Source organism: Fusarium keratoplasticum, chromosome 4 (assembly GCF_025433545.1).
Source record: "Fusarium keratoplasticum isolate Fu6.1 chromosome 4, whole genome shotgun sequence".
Classification (NCBI taxonomy): Eukaryota; Fungi; Ascomycota; class Sordariomycetes; order Hypocreales; family Nectriaceae; genus Fusarium; species Fusarium keratoplasticum.
In genome coordinates this window covers 1,875,910-1,893,423 of record NC_070532.1, presented here as the reverse complement: position 1 = coordinate 1,893,423, position 17,514 = coordinate 1,875,910, and the positions used below count along the sequence as shown (strand labels likewise).

The 17,514-nt window shown below is 54.5% G+C and overlaps 6 protein-coding genes across 6 annotated transcripts; 3 read left to right on the top strand and 3 right to left on the bottom strand.

The window, feature by feature from the left end:
- Positions 1-385: 385 nt before the first annotated feature.
- Positions 386-1,129, top strand: NCS57_00567300 (uncharacterized protein; the record flags this gene model as incomplete). The annotated part of the gene is made up of 1 exon (XM_053055587.1): positions 386-1,129. The coding sequence occupies exon 1, from the start codon at positions 527-529 to the stop codon at positions 1,127-1,129; it is 603 nt and encodes a 200-aa protein (XP_052914542.1). The 5' UTR covers positions 386-526.
- A 321-nt stretch (positions 1,130-1,450) lies between these two features.
- NCS57_00567200 (NADH-ubiquinone oxidoreductase 78 kDa subunit, mitochondrial) lies at positions 1,451-3,951 on the bottom strand (the record flags this gene model as incomplete). The annotated part of the gene is made up of 6 exons (XM_053055586.1): positions 1,451-1,568; positions 1,626-3,530; positions 3,584-3,598; positions 3,650-3,701; positions 3,754-3,777; positions 3,837-3,951. 6 exons carry the CDS (start codon positions 3,949-3,951, stop codon positions 1,451-1,453), a joined length of 2,229 nt encoding a protein of 742 aa, XP_052914541.1.
- A 517-nt stretch (positions 3,952-4,468) lies between these two features.
- NCS57_00567100 (Selenoprotein O) lies at positions 4,469-6,519 on the bottom strand (the record flags this gene model as incomplete). The annotated part of the gene is made up of 2 exons (XM_053055585.1): positions 4,469-5,395; positions 5,449-6,519. 2 exons carry the CDS (start codon positions 6,517-6,519, stop codon positions 4,469-4,471), a joined length of 1,998 nt encoding a protein of 665 aa, XP_052914540.1.
- Positions 6,520-7,650: 1,131 nt separating this feature from the next.
- On the top strand, positions 7,651-8,681 carry NCS57_00567000 (uncharacterized protein; the record flags this gene model as incomplete). Its single annotated transcript, XM_053055584.1, has 3 exons — positions 7,651-7,710; positions 7,801-7,924; positions 7,972-8,681. 3 exons carry the CDS (start codon positions 7,651-7,653, stop codon positions 8,679-8,681), a joined length of 894 nt encoding a protein of 297 aa, XP_052914539.1.
- A 152-nt stretch (positions 8,682-8,833) lies between these two features.
- NCS57_00566900 (uncharacterized protein) lies at positions 8,834-10,050 on the bottom strand (the record flags this gene model as incomplete). The annotated part of the gene is made up of 3 exons (XM_053055583.1): positions 8,834-9,586; positions 9,639-9,820; positions 9,909-10,050. The coding sequence occupies 3 exons, from the start codon at positions 10,048-10,050 to the stop codon at positions 8,834-8,836; spliced, it is 1,077 nt and encodes a 358-aa protein (XP_052914538.1).
- Positions 10,051-12,322: 2,272 nt separating this feature from the next.
- On the top strand, positions 12,323-15,349 carry NCS57_00566800 (uncharacterized protein; the record flags this gene model as incomplete). Its single annotated transcript, XM_053055582.1, has 2 exons — positions 12,323-14,732; positions 14,784-15,349. Exons 1-2 carry the CDS (start codon positions 12,329-12,331, stop codon positions 15,347-15,349), a joined length of 2,970 nt encoding a protein of 989 aa, XP_052914537.1. The 5' UTR covers positions 12,323-12,328.
- Between the last annotated feature and the right edge of the window lie 2,165 nt (positions 15,350-17,514).

The window sequence follows — 17,514 nt, the reverse complement described above, 5'->3', positions numbered from 1 at the left end:
GTTAATATAGAAGAAGGCTGGCTCCGGGTCAAGACAGAGATTCGAGCATCTCTCTTGGAATAGAGGCGAGGCAGGGCCTGCAAGGCGATAGAGAGAACATACGCAATGCAAAAGACAAAAAGAACGGCGGATTCGAACAAAAATCTTGATCTGTCAAATAGTTGAACATCCAAAACGCAAAAATCAAGCCAAGAGGGCTGCTTGGCTGTTATACCATTTGTAGTGCAGGGGGCGGAACTTTACTTCGGTATCGTGCCCACTTCTATGCCCGCAGGCACTAATCCATTGGTTTATTGCAGTATATACCCTTACCTAAAGTCCTGAGCTTGTTCAGCCTCATCACCTTGAAGGCTTATGCAGGTACCTCTCTCAACTCCTACATCACCAGTCCTACACCATCACATGCACAAACTGCAACGCCACACAGCGCTTGGTCGCGCCGAGCAACCTCGACCATAACGCGGGGTCTACACCCTCTCTCCCAGATCCCACCCGGCTGATCCCACCAAAAAAAGCGAGGCAAACAATGGCTGCTCAGCCTCAGCGCCCCGATCCTGGCGCCTCCGAGCTCGACGACGTCCCAGATCCAAAGGGCCACCCCATCATCCCGAACCTGGGCAACTTCACCGCGGGGCTCTTCGCCCCCATCCCCGAATCCGAGACCTTTGTCGACCCCGCCGACGCCACGAAGCTCGACGGCCTTCAGAGGAAGCTCCAGGCTATGGATGCTCACGCCGTGGCTAACCGCGACAACTTCCTCGACCTCTGCGTTCGCGAGCGCGAGCGCATCAAGCAGGAAGGCCGTCGTCTCGAGGCCCTTGGGCAAAGGACGGGTCAGGCGCCTCCAGACGCTTCTCGCCCTGGGATCCTCCACGGTATGATCGCCAACATGGAGGCTGAGCCACTCCCCGGTGCCGACGTCGAGATTAAGACCATCCCCAAGCCCAACTTTATGAACCAGAACCGGCCGGTGCGCGAGCGCCAGGCCATCCAGCTCCTCGACTTTGCGGGCTTCGCGGTGGATCTGGCAGAGACGCGCGAGGCCGACCTTGTCAAGCGACGTGAAGAGCTCGAGGCTGAGATCAGGGCTGAGCAGGCAAGGGAAAGCCAGGCGCGTGCGGCCGAGTAGGAATCGACTCATGGGTCTGGCATTCCAAACGATACTACGCCTACAAAGGCTAGGGACGGCAAGGTGAAGTCGTCGCCCAACATCACGCCTACAAAGAAAAAGTACCAGGACATGTTTCTGCCAAATCCCAACCGGAAGAGAAAGAAGTAACATAGAAAATGTGTCTTGAACCTTCTACGTCGCGGCGAGGGAAACAGGTACTCAACTCATTTACCTCTCTCTGCCCTCCAGCCCGACGTCCTATATGTACAAACACTAGTTACTAACTTCCGAGACGCAAAAACAGCAAAATCTTTCTATTCTTTTACAGCTTCCGCCGCCTTATGCCCCATACTCGACCTGGCCCATGGGCCTATCCTCCTCCATTCCGGGGGCCATAAAGTTTGTCCGGGGGTCACCCGTAGCCTTGGCTGCCGAGCAGCGTGCCATTGTTGGCGAGCTAGGTAAAAGAGTCAGCAGGAGGACTTTACTAGTTGAGCAGAGACATGTATCATACCTTCGCGAGATAACATCTGTGAAATAGAAGTTGTCAATAACCTTCTTGAGAGGAGCACCGCTAGCAGCGGCGCCCTTGTTCTGGTCCACAAGCTGAACCTTGCTCAGGGCAGGGAGGGCGACGGGCTCAACGACATCGTAGGCGGCCAGGGCAGGGCTGATCTCAACCATGCGGTCCCGAACCATGGCAACGTCATCGTAAGGGAGGGGGGCGCCCAGGAACTCGCTGACAGCTCGGAGGATCTTCCAGTCAGTTCGGGCAGCACCAGGCAGGGAGGTGGCAGCTCGGGTCATCTGGACTCGGCCCTCGGTGTTGATGTAGGTACCGGCCTTCTCAGTGTAAGCAGCACCGGGGAGGATGATATCGGCGATCTGAGCGCCCTTGTCACCGTGGTGGCCCTGGTAGACAACGAAAGCGTCCTTGGGGATGTCGGCCTCGTTGACCTCATCGGCACCCAGGAGCCAGACAAACTTGGGCTTGGTCTCGGCAACCTCGGCGGAGGGGGTGGTGAAGCCAACCTCGAAAGCACCGGCACGCGAAGCCTCACGCTGGAGAACGTTGTAGCCCTGCCACTCCTCAGTTCGGAAGTTGTCAGCGTGCTTCTCAACAAAGGCGCCGACGGTCTCGTAGTAAGCCTTGGCATCAGCGTGGTCAGTGACACCAGAGCCCACGATGATCATGGGTCGCTTGGCAGCCTTGAGCTTAGCACCGAAGGGTCCGGCAAGAGCCTGCTTGAGAGCAGCGTGGTCGTTGCCCAAGTGCTCAAACTCAAAGGTAGAGTCCCAGGTCTCACCAACAACACCAATCTCAAGGTCGGATCGGAGCCACTGCTTTCGGATACGGGCGTTGAGGACGGCAGCCTCATGTCGGGGGTTGCTGCCAACAATCAAGATGGCATCAGCCTCCTCAATACCCCAGATCTGGGAGTTGAAGAGGAAGTTGGATCGGACGTCGACACCGTGGGCAATGGGCTGGCTGCCAGTAGGGGTATCCAGGGCGAGGTTCTCGGAGCCGAGCTTGTTGGCCATGTCCTTGGCAACAACAAGAGACTCAACCTCAGTCAGAGCACCAGCAATAACCTTGAACTCGTTACCCTGGGGGTTCTTGATCTGCCAGGCTCGGGCAACCTCGGACAGAGCCTCCTCCCAGTCGGCGGGCTCGAAGCGGCCCTCGCGGCGGACCAAAGGCATGGTCAGACGCTGGGTCTTGAGACCGTCACAGGCGAATCGAGTCTTATCGTTGATCCATTCCTCGTTCACGTCGTCGTTCAATCGGGGGAGGATACGCATAACCTCGAGGCCACGGGAGTCAACTCGGATGTTGGAGCCAAGGCCGTCGAGAACGTCGATCGACTCGGTGTGCTTCAACTCCCAGGGACGAGCTCGGAAGGCGTAGGGCTTGGAGGTGAGGGCACCAACGGGGCAGAGGTCGATAACGTTGCCAGACATCTCCGAGTCCAGGTTCTTCTCGAGGTAGGTGCCGATCTGGAGGTCGTTACCACGGCCGGTGGAGCCAAGCTCCGGAGCTCCGGCGATGTCGTTGGCGAAACGGACACATCGGGTGCAGTGAATGCATCGGTTCATGGACGTCTTGATCAGGGGGCCAATGTTCTTGTCCTCGACGGCTCGCTTGCCGCCAATCTCGTGGAATCGGCCTCGGTCGGCTCCGTAACGCATAGACTGGTCCTGGAGATCGCACTCACCACCCTGATCACAGATGGGGCAGTCGAGGGGGTGGTTGGCGAGCAGAAACTCCATGACACCCTCGCGGGCCTTGTGGGTAAGAGGAGAGTTGGTCTTGACGACCATTCCGGGTTGTACGGGCCAGGCACAAGAGGCGACGGGCTTCGGGGCCCTCTCAACCTCCACCAGGCACATTCGGCAGTTGCCGGCAATCATAAGCTTCCTGAAGCATTGTCAGCTCTATATCGGTCGGAGGAACGCTCGGAGGGGTCGTACTCATGGTAGCAGTATCTAGACAAGGTCAGCCAGGCCATTCAAGTCGTCATTGCTGTGTCAACTTACCTCGGGACTGTCACACCCGCCTTCTCGCAGGCCTGGATAAGGGCCGAACCGGCTGCAATTTCGTCAGAACAAGACCCCAAAGCCGGCCGCACATCCAAGCATACCTTCAATCGAGACCTTCTTTCCATCTACCAGCACTGTTAGCTATCCTCGGACGGTCAATGGCTCAGGACACAAAGATGCTCACCAATTGTCAGCTCCACCTCGGCTGGACGCTGGCTCGTCGTCGCGAAGGCTCGCGAGACATTGGCCGCCCGCCGGCTGGTCCGCCAAGCCGAACGAGCTATGGTGTGTCGGAGCATCGTGTCGCCTTGACGGAGTGAAGGAGATGAACGTTGCAGGCCGTTGCGGCGAATATGTGCTCAGTCGTTGACGTCTCTCGAAGGGAACTGCTGTTCGGGTGATGGATTTAGTGGCGCTAGTCCGCGATTAATTTACGTAGATGCTCATTGGTCAGCAGTCAATTCCTGATGCCTGAGGCCACAAGGCACCCCCCATCACCTCATTGTCTCCATCTTCGGCCGCGATTTTGGAATTTTTTCTCTTCTTCACCAAACAAATTGTACACGGGCACACTTTATTGTAGGTGAGCTTGCGCAACAGGGCTGCTTCTGCGGAACTGTTGCTTCAGTCGAGTCTTCCTCTATCTTGTGCTCAAGAGAAATATTACGCCGTTTATGGAAGCATGGGAGAGTAACCAATCTCCGTGACCGTTGCCTCTTACCGCCGGTCGTTACATACCACCAGTTGGAACCAAGTTGGATAGTTGTAGATGTGACCTCGGAGACGATTCTAAGGCCTTACGCTGTTGTCTATCATCTATGAGCTACAGCTACACTGGATGGCTCTCTCGGTCTTTGGAGGGTCGGCAATCCACCTGGCCTCCTCGTCCTTGTCGCCCTTGAATGTCTTCCCGTCGAAGGTCTGTCCATCCCATGTGTCTTCGAAGGGATGGAGAGCCATCTGCATAATGCGGTCGAGCACATCCCTCTCACCGTCCTTTTCTACGCGCTTGATAACCTCGTCGAGGATCCAACCGCGAGGGACAAAGTTGGGGTTGACCTTCTTCATCGCCTCGATTCTCTCGTTGTCCCTCTCCTCTGACACGTTGTCACTCTCATCCTTCCAGTCCTCGACAACACGTTCTCTCCAGCTGGCCAGCCACTTTGCAATGCGCTCCCTGGCCCCATCTTCTGTGCCAGTCGTTGGGGGGCCTTCCTTGTGGAAGAAAGTGGATGCCTTCTCCTTTCGACCCTCTTCGGTAGCCAGATCCTGCAGCTTGAGGTTGCTAAGGCGACGGAAGAAATGGTGAAAGTCCAGTTCCAAGGCTTCCAGGGTATCCAAGGCTTCGCTGAAGAGCACGTCAAAGTCGGAGTCTTTGTGTGTCTTCAGACCAAGCCGGGCGGTCATGAGTCTCTTGTACTCATTGAGGAACACAATCTTGAACTCCTCGCCGGCCTGTGTGATGAGCTTCTCAGCCCTGGCTACGACTGCTGCCTCCTCCCCTTCTGTAACACCTTTTTCAACAAAGGTTGGATCGTCCACCTTGGCACCCATCCCCATCATCTCGCCAATTGCCTCGCCGAAGCGGACGAGATTCCACCAGATGATGGTAGGCTGGTTTCTATAGCTGTATCGCAGGGCGTAGTCATCGTGATTTGGTGTATACGTCGGGTCAAAGTTGTCCATAAAGGCAAACGGACCAAAGTCTATCGAGAGTCCATAGATGGAGGTATTGTCTGTGTTCTTGATGCTGTCAGTAAGCAGCCTTACTTCAGATTCACAATCTGATAACTTACCAGCACTCCATTCATGAATCCATACGCTTGCCAATTGGCCACCGTTGTCGCATTGCGCCTAACGACTTCTCGATAAAGCCTCGTGAACCGGTTTTCCTCAGCGTCCTCAGGTCCTTCAATGGTATCTCTTGCCACTCCACGCTTTGGCGGCGGTGAAGTTTTGGGCTCATCTGGGTTCTCCAATCGAGCAGGTAGTTTATCCCAACCACCAAAGACGTCTTCAGCGATGTACGTAGACAGCTTTCTAATCAAGTCGCGATCACCCCTGGCCCGGAGGATATCAAAGTTGCCCAGACGCAACCAAGACTGGGCGAACCGCAGCACAATGGCTCCCGGCTCGACCCTCTCCCGAAGGACCTTGGAGTTTGGCAACAGAGTAAGCGACAATGCTCTAGTGGTGGGAATCTTGAGCGCATTGAGCGCCTCTGAAACCACAAACTCTCGGATACTCGATCGGAGAACTGCTTTTCCGTCGGCGAAGCGGGAGTAGGGTGTCAAACCGGCGCCCTTGAGCTGAAGCTCGTAGCGCTCGCCAGAGGCTGGATTGGTTGTCTCGAAGAGGGATATAGCTCTGCCATCACCGAGCTGACCAGCCCATTGTCCGAATTGGAAGCCACCATAGCATTGAGCCCATGGATATCCTCCCTCGAGCTTTTCTTCATCCCAACCGTATAGCTTGTTGCCGGCAACCAGCTGTCTGAAGTCATCCGTCTTTTCCTCTCCGGCCTTGATGCCCAGATCTCGCAGCGCAGCTGGACTAACGGCTAGAAGCTCGGGGTCCTTCTGCTCAGCTGGGCGCACCCATGTGAAGATGGCTTCTCGGACTTGTCGGGGAGTTATCTGATCTCGTGGGGTCTTGTGCGAATCGGCGGGCGTAGGGAAGACGGCATCGGCAGGGAGGGATTCGGTAAAGTGCCAGGACTTGGGAAGATCCTCGAGGGATGCGCCGGGGTAGTTCGAATTATTTGAATTGGGCGCCGCCGCACCGTTGGAGAGATGGGCTGCCATTTTGTTGATTCTCTGCAAAGATGACCGAGGGGTAACTCTGCGGAGGGCGTTGCGACAGAGCATCAATGGCGGGATTTATAAAGCGCAGCTCGAGTATTGATTTGGAATTATTGATTTGGAATCATTGATCAGAAGCGATCATGGATGCCTGTTAACGGTAGCATCTACCGCCGACCTATGGTGTTTCGCTGACAAAAAAAGGTGTGGCAACTCACCCTCCAAGCTACGCTTACCGTCGCCCATTTTGACATCACATCTCCGGGGCTTCGGGCAACCCCCCCACATTGTCAGCTCCGATGACCCCCCGGCTGCTCGGACGCATGTAAGACGGAACCGGGCCGCGTTTCTACGTCGGAATTCGTGATGCCGACGACTTGGATGCGAGGCACGGGGGAAATCAACGGGTTATGAGATGGACGGAATTATCGCCGGTCACTTGACCGGTGTTGGCGAATATGCTACCCTGTAAATGCCGGATGAAGATGGTGAGCTATAAAAGCAACCACAATGCCACTGGTATTTAGATCTATATGTACGCATGGAAGACGGCATTGACATTGACGCTAGGGAAGCAATGTCTGCCGGTATGATATGCCGTCTCTAATATTGATTTCTAATACTACTGCATCTATCATGTTTTCCGATCTCGCCCTACATCCCATATCCCGGACAGTTATTTCCGGGTTACACCATCAATCAATTGCTCATTACACGAGAATGGGGAAGAAGTGGCAACTCGAGGTAGGCATTAGTTCCAATTGTATCAGCACAGGCTACATCTATCGTCATCGTCATACTCCTTGTTCAGTTACTACAACAGCTAGAGGACTAGTCACTGCAAGAAAGGCGTGACGCATCCCACGCCCTACAGCACAGGGCGCCATTTCAACGGTAAATGTGCAAAGACCCCGCAAGTACGTGCCCTGTTTGCTAGAAGCCTGGCCTGTTCGCCGAGGTCGCTCGGCCGAAGATCACGGCATTGTCCCACTCTCGATCGCCATCCCGTGGATATCGCTGCTGTGTTAATGCGTTGGTGGGGGAGGGGATACTTCTTAAACGACGCAGCTTCCCGCTCGCGCCTGCAACTCTTGAACCTCAATTGAAACTCTACAGTGCTGAACACCTTCTGCTGGATCAGAACCAAGTACCTACTTCTAAGCGATCATCCACCCCGTGAGAAGAGAATCATTCAAGATGGCCGCTCCACTGGATATCCCCCACTACAAGCTCAATGACGGCAACGAGATTCCGGTTGTACGTTTATCCTCCAAGAGTTACTGTTCCAGACGCACAAGTCAGGAATTTGATTGCATCCGCGGAACAGCACCAGCTTACACCTTGTAGCTTGCTTTTGGTCTGGGAACTGCTCAGTACAAGAACGACCCCAACAGCGGGCTCGATGCTCATGTGATTGACATCACCACCAAGGCCATTGGAGTCGGCTATCGCCATCTCGATGGCGCCGAAGGTCAGTTCAACTGCAAGTCAATGCTGGAAACTGCTGACAGCGACTAGTTTACGGCAACGAGGAGGAACTTGGTCAGGCCATCAAGGCGGGCGGCGTTCCCCGAGAGCAGCTCTTTGTCACCACCAAGATCCCCGCCGAGAAGAAGGGTTCCGCCATTGACTCGTTTGACGTCTCCCTCAAGAAGCTCGGCCTCGATTACGTCGATCTGTACCTGATCCACGGTCCCTGGTTTGCCGAGACTGATGAGGACCTACAGAAGCGCTGGGCTGAGCTCGAGCAGCTCCAGGCGTCTGGCCGTGTCAAGTCTATCGGCGTGTCCAACTTCCTGCAGGTGCACCTCGAAGCCATCCTCAAGACAGCCAAGGTCAAGCCCGCCATCAACCAGATCGAGTACCACCCCTATCTCCAGCATGGCGATCTAGTTGCCTTCCACAAGAAGCACGGCATTGCTGTGTCCTCCTACGGCCCCCTCACCCCTCTCGTGACGGCCAAGGGTGGTCCCGTCGACGGCCTTTACACCGAGTTGGCCAAGAAGTATGGTGTCACAGAGTCTGAGATCGGTCTGCGATGGGTGATCGATCAAGACATCATTGCGCTCACAACGAGCAACAAGGTGGAGAGACTTGAGGGCTACCTGTCTAGACTTCCCAAGTTCAAGTTGACACCTGAGGAGATTGCCGAGATCTCCAGACTCGGAAGCCAAAAGCACTTCCGCGGATTCTGGAAGAACAAGTTTGATGAGAACGATCGGTCCTAAGCTGCAGGAGCTTCACGTTGTAATGTGTCATGATAGAAATAGCAGCCGATAGCTGTAAGCGGACACTGAGTCCACGTAAAGTAGATTTATACAATGACTACTTGAGAGACACATCTATGCATGGCTTTGTACCTCGACTCATAACTCATAACTCATAATTCGTCATCAGAATCTGTATCGCTTCCTGCAGGCGGGGGAGCAGGCTTGGCAGATTTCTTCCTGAGCGCAAATGGAAGTTCTCGTCGCGGAGGAGGCTGTGAGACTTGTGGTGGAGCATCCTCTTGAGAAGCAGCTGATTCCGAACCAGCTCTCTGCTGAGAAGAGCTGGAGAGCACTCCGGTGTTATCCTCATCGTCACCAGACACTGATGCTGTTGCTTCCGTTGTGTTTCCAGGATCGGTGTCCTCGGGTTCTTGCTTGATGTCGACCTCCATTGGTTGAACATCCTCTTCTTCCGACTCTTCTACCGGCTTTGAAGCCGGAGCCTTTCGTTTCGATGCCCTTGATTTGCCTGCTTTGCGAACCGGTTTCTTTGGTTGCTTGACTTCTGGTTCCTCGACCTTTACCTCAACAGACTCGGCTCGTTGTGATTGACCCGGCATACTGGCGTTGAAAGTCGTCGATGCCAAGACCTGTTGCTGCTCACGGATCTTGACCTTCTTCTCGTTCAGCAGGTCTCTGAACTTTCTTAGCAAGGCTGTCTCATCCTCATCCTTGGCTCGGAGCAGCTCCTCCAGCTGGGACTGAAGCTGAGCTACGGCAGCCTCCGAATCGGTCGATTTGACCGTCAAGTCGGCCACGGCTTGCTTACTGGCGGCGGAGCTCTCAGCAGCTGCACCGCACCATTCAAACAGCTCGATGGCCTCATCCGGATCATAGTTGAGGGTGACGGCGCCAAGGCGTTGCTAAACTGGTTAGTGCCTCATTCAAGTTTCAGAGATGGCATCATAGACTCACAGTGATGCCTTGTATCTCTTTTCGAATGGTGATTGAGATGTTCTTGTCACTCTGAACGGTGGCTGTGGCCTGGATGTCCGGAACCGGCTCCTGCTGAAACAAGGCCTCGAGGATGCTCTGCCATTCGTCCTCTGAAGCTGGACAATTCTTCACACGGAGAGACACAACCCTATCGTGTTTCACTAACAAGAAGTCAGTTTACGTCAGTGCTGGAAATTGCGGACCGGGGTTGTAGATTGCGATGCAATGGAGGGGAATGGGATGACTTGCATGATGCGACATATGGCGCCTCCCCCTCAGTGCCCACCAGCTTGAGATCCAACGGCTTTGAGCCCTTTGGGGTGACCTGGACGAGGACAAAAGCGGACTTGTCATCGCTGCGAGCGAATCTGAGGATGCGAGTCTGAGCCATGAGTGGGGGAGGGACTGATCAGTGCTGATATCACTTGGGCCAGAAGGATTCTCGTGATTTGGATGATACGAAGGGTTTAGATTGAGCAGGGTGGAATGATGATAGATGACGGCGTAGCGGGAATGATCTCGGGCGGAAAGACGGAAGCCGTTTGAGCCCTTGCTGTGTCTTAGAGGTGAGCGAGACACGGGCCGACGAGATGGGCGCGTGGGAACCTGGGCTTGTTTGAGGAATGATGTTTCTCGTTGTCGTAGCTCTCGGATCTGTGGCCAGCCAGAACAAGCAGACGGGAGAGACAAGAGGGAGGGGGGCGTGAGGATAGGTATGGTATTAGCAAACTCGATCGTGAACGCAACGCCGCCAGCTGCTAGTTGGTGATGATCTGTTGTTGTTGGTGGTGCTTGGACCTTCGGCTGATCCGCAGAGTCTAGGATATGAGGCGAGCGCCCGGGCGCAAGATTCAGACAGGGGAGTCGAGCGAGCGAGGGTGAGGGAGAGGGGCAATTGTTGGTGGGAATGAAGACAAATTGTTCTTGTTGCTGAATCTGTTTCTGCTGGCAGAATCAAGCGGCGGGTTTGATGACGAGAGGCGTCGTCCTTAAATGAAGGTGATTCGATCTTGAAAGGATCAACGCTGCCAGGCAGCTGTGTCTAGGGATCTTGCATTATTGGCCTGCGTTGCTAGCTGTCTGTATGTAGGCAGGAGCGGGCGGCTGCAGCCTGCAGGCCGTCTTTAGTCCAGGGCATCTCCAGGCCACATGGCCGCCCGCTCCAGGCACCTCCCGCCGCTGGAGAGTGCCCATGCCCGTGTAGGCCCAAGTGGAAGATTCGCGGTGGGGAATAGGGGACCTTGGCCCCCGAATAAGCTGATCTGGATCAAGAGGCTGCCCTCCCAAGACCCCTAGAGGCCTGGGCCTGGTCTAGGGAGGACCTGGCAGCTGGCCTCGAGATCGTGCCCGCGCCCTGGTGGAGTTGAGTGCCGGCATGACAGTCGCATGAACAATGCGACCACATTTCTTCCAGAAGGGAGGGTAGTTAATCTATTCTGGAGATGACCAAGGCAGAGTTTTCCTGTGATGGGACAAAGAAACGATAGAAGTCAGCTAATAATGAACGCCCCCGGGTTCCTCGGTTAGAATAGTCCAGGAACAAAGAATGGAGGCACAAGGCTTAGGAAGCTGATGATCCAGCCTCCCGAGTCCCGCTTAACAGAAGCTGACCTGACGTCCGGCTCGCAACCTGAGCGTTGTCCCATCAAGCTTGGCTTGGCTGGCTTGCTTGGGCTTGGGCTTGCTCCTCGTCGCGACCATGACGCGTGGGAGACGAGACGGCGCGGTATTTTGACTCGGGGACCAATCGGACAAGTCCCCTGAAGCAAGCCGCCTGAGCGTTGGAAGGCGACACTCACTGTTTCCGCGAGAACATGATCACGTGCTGCTGCTCCGAATTTTCTAATTTTTTTTCCTCTCCGGGGAGCCCAGTTTGGTGTAGCGTCCCCTGTAGTCCTGGGTAGCGCAGTGACCAACCTGGATGGGTCAGAACCTGTTGCCATCTTTAGTGACCTCAGCGCCCAGAATCCGGTGGCCTCAGTGGACGTAACCCCATCGTGGGAAGGCACGTCCCTTATGAGTTAGCGGGAACCTGGGTCGTCCAGCCACGCCCACTGCGACCCCCCCAGCCTTTCTCTTTACAACACAACCCACCATCCACCGACCTTTGAGCACGCCGACCGACCACATTCCTGACCTTCACATCTGTCTCGCACGTCACCCTCTCGACCGTCGAAAAAAATCCTCAGCTATCAAAACCAATTCCCCCTGTTTCGCGAGACCCTTTTGGCCGTCTTGCTTTCCCTTGACCTTCGTCTGTGGCCGTTCTTTTCCACGAGACCGCACTGCGACGTTGCGTCGTGAGGCCCGTATCGCCCGCCCGCAAGCAAACAAATCATCTACAGTCGCTTCTCCGCACACCGAGCTTCTTTATCACCGCCGAGACGCACCGCAGAGAACCAGCCCCCTTAACTGCAGAACCGAGAAAATAGCATCCCACACTTTTTTCGAATTTTCTCTATTGCTGAAACTCAACTTTGGAAGCCGCATCGTCCACGCCACTATCACGCCTGGGGGAGATGCTGCTGTATGCGGGGAACTGTCGCCGTTGACAAGAATGACTGTGCGCAATTGACATCGCGTCCTAACAGTCGTCTCAGCTGCGATTCCTGCTATATCTTGGACTTTTGCAATAGATTGCGCACCATACACATATTACACTCGCTACCATGGAACCTCTACGACTTAAACCCCGACAACCAGTGGAGGCCGACATCGAGGACTGGGACGATGACGACTTTGTCGTTGAGGGCGACGACTTGACTTTCCGCAGCCCGTCTACCGCCACAAACGTCCCCTCTCGGCCATCCTCTTCCAGACGTCGCGACTCTGGCTCGTCGCACTTTTCCTTCCGATCTGAGTTGGAGGGCGAGGAAGAGAAGCACGTCCACATTCCTGGAGATGACGAGAAATCAACCCGAGATGCCATCGCCGCTGCCCAAAATGCCGGCATTCCACTACCATCAAATGTACCATCATCCGCCTTGATGGGCGGCACTATCAAACGTCTGGGTGGGAGAAAAATCCGAAAGATTATTCAAGACGACTGGGAGAACGACATGGAGCTGCCCGACACGTCTCAAGGGTTCAAGATCAAGAAGTTGGACCAGTCCGCCTTCCCTGAGAGCCTGCGACAAGTTAGCATCGGTTCCTCTTCTACACAGACCAGCCCAGGTAACGTCATCAAGATGGCCTCCGCTCTTGACAAGGATGATCGGAGAGAGTCTATCCAGTCTGCCACAAGCAACTTGTCCGCAGCCATAAACCTGGACAGGTTCAAAGATGCCGAAGAAGATGACGACTTTTTCGGAGACGGCGGAGACACTATCAGGGTCTCCAAGAGCCGTCAACCTAAACCTGTTTCCTTCATTACACCACCTACCCCCCAGAAGGAAACAAAGCCTACAGATGCCGAGGACGATTTTGAAATGGACCTCGAGCTCCCATCAGACGGAAAGCTCAAGCTCTCCACAAGAAAAGATATCCCCAAAACCCCCCTCAATCAGTCCGAGGATCTGGATTGGGGAGAAAGCAGTCTCGGAACTCGATACGGTGGGACGCGACGGGATGCACGATCTGCCCGAAGCTCGTCAGCATCGGCTCTTAGCCCCAGCGTGTCTAGTTCGATCACCGCTGAAAGCGAGGATGAGACATTCGATGGACTGGTCCTCCCCCCCGGACCTGTCAACTGGACTGAAAGGCTGCAGCAGCGCCGGAAGAGCCGGTCTCCACAGCGAATTTCCGAGGAACCCATTGTACCTCCAAAGAAGGCGTCTGCAGCTGAAGCTGATAGGCCTGACTTCCTGGACGGTCTGGACCTTGGTGATGGCGATGTGTTTGACTCGAGCAAGCTCACTCTCCACAAGAATGTTAGGGTCAAGGAGACGCGGCCTGCGAGTCCCGCTCGGCCCAAGGCGGCAGTGTCTCTCACATTCACCAACAAGCCTGTCAACACTCGGATACCTCGGCTGAACCATCATGAGCGGACGCACTCGACATCTCTGGAGCCCGTGTACGAGAGTGGTGGTCCTGCCCCCCAACGAAGTCGTCACTCTCATTCCAGGTTGGGCCACTCTTCACAATCTTCCATCGCCAGCCTGCCCACCCCTACTACAACTTCACCTCAGGGTTTGCCACCGACCCCTCGAAGAAGGGAGCTTGGTCTCAGAACATCGACTAGTTCGCTCCGAACTGAGCCAACTACGACCAGTGCTCAGCTTCTTAAGCAAAAGCGTTCCCTGCCAGCTATTAGGGCTCTGAACTCGTCGACCAAGCCACCCAGCTTCCGCAATGAACGGCCGCCATCGAGGTCGGAGAGCAACCGACCATCGTCTGGGGTGCGTCCCAAGACACCTGTGGAACGCCAACGACAGAGTGCCTCGGAGAGCCCTGCAACCACTCGCAAGTCTCAACTGCCATTCTTGCCTGCCGGTGCCTCTCAATCACAGTCACAGCACGCTTCATCAAAGAACCTGCGTAGCTTCCGTCGTCACGACTCTGACAACTCGATTGACCTTCGACCCAACTCTCGCACAATATCCAGGTCAACGATGCGGTCTCCCAGTCCAAATCACCGTTACCGAGTCGCTGCTGATACGTGGGAGCGACTGAGCAAGCCAAAGAACAAGAAGAACTTTGGTGACGGGCATGAGCTGGACGGCTTTGACGATCTACCTACCTCCAAGGAGACTGAGACCAAATACTTGAAGCAGCCTACGACATCAGGACCCAAGGCTGCCATACGGAACAAGCTTTATCACAACGTTCTTCCGGATAGGACCTCGACAATATCTCCGTCAATACCGCAGACGCCGCGGCCTTCTTTTACGCCTCACTTTGCTCGTGACACGGCTGCGAGTAGGATCGCGAGGGAGACAGCTCTGGCCCAACGAGTCCCTAGCAGCGGCTCGTTGACCCCTTTAAGCACCCAACGTGCTACCCAGCTCAACACGAGGGCCAGCAATCTTAACCCTTCTCTTCCTCAGTCGACCGTCCGATCCAAGAAGCACAAGAGGCACCAACAGACAAAACCCCATCTCATCTCGAACCTGAATAGCGGAAAGGAGTCGAAGAGTAAGTTGATGACGCCGAGGCCTTTTGGAACTAATGCTAACCAAGCCACAGTGGTGAACGGGATGTATTATAATGCAGACACATACCGGTGGGAAGGCAACGAGAATGCTCTGCATGTCTTTGACCCGCTGGTACAAACGCCGACTCAGGTCGCAAACAACACACGCGAAAAGGAGGCACCGACACCTCGGCCCGCGCTGATCACCAACATTAGCGCAACCAAGGGTGTCCAGGTCGTCGGTGGCATGGTCTTTGATCCCCAAAACATGTGCTGGCTCAAACTTGACCAGCCCACAAAGCCAAGCTCCGAGCTTAGTGACCCCATGGACGGTTTCGATGCCCTCGACGACGAGGACGTTTTTAAGGATATCCCCGATCTCGAAGACAACACTGCCGATGACGAGGGTATCCAGGGCCGTGTCAGCGACATCAAAGATGACTGGCTCGTGGGTGAAGAGTTCGATGTCGGACCCGAGTTCATCAGGCGACAGCGCGAAGAAGAAGAGCGGTGGCGGAAGAAGTGTGAGAGATGGATCGGCCGAGGCACGAGAGATCGTGAAGCCTGGCGATGGACGATCCGAGAACTCGTCTCTCAATTCGACGACTTGGCCATGTGAGAGTTCAAGCCCTCGGGCCTTCATTCATTCCCGAATTTCCTGTTTCAGCAACACTTGTAACACCACGCACAATCACCATGCCGGATCTTTGTGGATACACAGCACATCACAGTACACTACACTACAGTACAGTACGTTAGACATGTCGGAAACGAGCACCGGTTGTCACGGAGGCATTATGGCTGGATACCCTGGGTGGTTTGGTTTGGCTGAGTTTGTGTGTTGATGACACGGCAACGGAGATTCTGTTTGTTTTGCTTTGTCTTTTTGACGGATTTAATGTTTTGATGCCAGCGCCCTAAGGAGGGAAGGGCAGTTGACGGACGATATGACCATGTATTCTATGGGAATCACTTGGGATGGGTGGGCTGGCTTTCGGTTCGGTTCGGCTGTCATGATAGAGAAAAAACGGTGGGCGGGACGGGATGGATGGATGTGGAAAACCCCTACGATCTGGGAGTGGGGGATCTAATGACGAGACGAACTTGATGACTTGTTTTAATTGCAGGATACCTACCTACCTACCTACTTTTTGTTCATTCCTTTAATTTACTTTCATTTGTTTCGAGGCGGTAGGAGTACCACGAGGCGTCAATGGTGTGCGAGGTAAAAGTTCGGTGGCTGGCACGCCTTGACTAACACCCGTTTCTCAGTGTTACCGAGACAACAAGTGGAACAGTGAAAAACTAAGAGGTTGGTCTTGCTGGTGCTGTGGTCCCTCTTTTGCTGGCATGATGTACAGATGTACAGATGCTTTGACTTCAGACGAGAGCAACGTATGCCATCTGGTAGTGTCATGAAGCCAAGGTTACGACTGACAAGACAAAAAGAAGACGTCCGAGGTCGTTTATAAGCCAGTTTACGACTTGTCTCGGACATCAAAAAGAAAGGTCTCAGAGGGAGTCGAACCCTCGCTGGCGGAATCAGAATCCGCAGTCATAACCGTTAGACCATGAAACCAATCGATGAGTAAACGGCTCAGAATTGGCAATTATAACCGCCAACCTGGGAGTGACTAGGACCGTTGCCCTCCACGGCTTTCACAACATGACAATGATAGTTGAAGTGATCCCAGCTGTCGCCTCCCGCGGCAGCAGAATTATTCTCCTCGGCGATTTAAGGGTCTAGATCGAAGCCAGGGTCCCTCCCTGGACGTGGGCGATCATACTGTCTCAGAGCCACTGAAATATTCCTTTTATCCTTAAAAGGCTGACCTTGACTCACACTCCGCCCTTGACCCCTACACGCCCGCGCTCGGGGTTTTCCGAGTTTGTCGTCTGGATAGTGTTGATGCTGCTAAATATGAATAGCTTGGTCTTATGCCGGGTGATAAAGACGTGAAGGCTCTGAGGATGGGTAGTGAAGTTTCGACCGCAATAGCTGTCTAACGCCCATTAGCAGGATGATATCTACCTCACGCCCCTGGAAAAGAGTTAATGGCGCTTACCCCAATTCCATTCGAAGCCCATTGCGAGCCGAGATGAGACCGGATAGACTGGCGATTTGCTCGGTGGCCGCTGTTCTCGAAGGTAGGTGTCTACTTGAGTGACCTTTACAGGGGCTGAGACCATCAGGAACGGTTTCGATATGAAAGACAGAAACTACTTGATACTTGTGTCAGGGGGGAAATTCCATAGGCGTGATTATTAATTTGGTTGTCTGGTCCGAAGGAGCCGACCCTATGATGGTCTCGCCCATATAGTGAGACTTGAGCCGAACGTAGTGTACAACTGCAGGCCGCCTTCTTCCTTCAGTAAAGACCCCGTCACAAACAATATCTTGGTTGGTGAGCCCGGCTTTGTCACCGGCAACTACCTGGAGCTGGGATACCTGTGTCTCGTGAAGATTGGCAGGCCGGTTCGAGTTGGGTTCGTCAGGGGCAGGATTGAGGCTGAGACCGTTGTAGGGAGGTATGAGTCTGGGTTGAACCAGAGGGGCAGAATTCCATCCAGGTCTGCCCGCTCCAACATACCTACTGGGAAATCAGTTGTCCTATGGGGGCTGAGATGGTTTTCTCGAAAAATCGATACCGTAATCCAGGAGACGAGGACAGAGGTTGAGATGATCGACTCTGGCCCCTGAGTCCGAACACTCTGTCTGGCCAGGCAGCTTTGATCTCAGGTGGCCCTAATGGGAACAATTTCGTGCAATATCAAATATCTAAT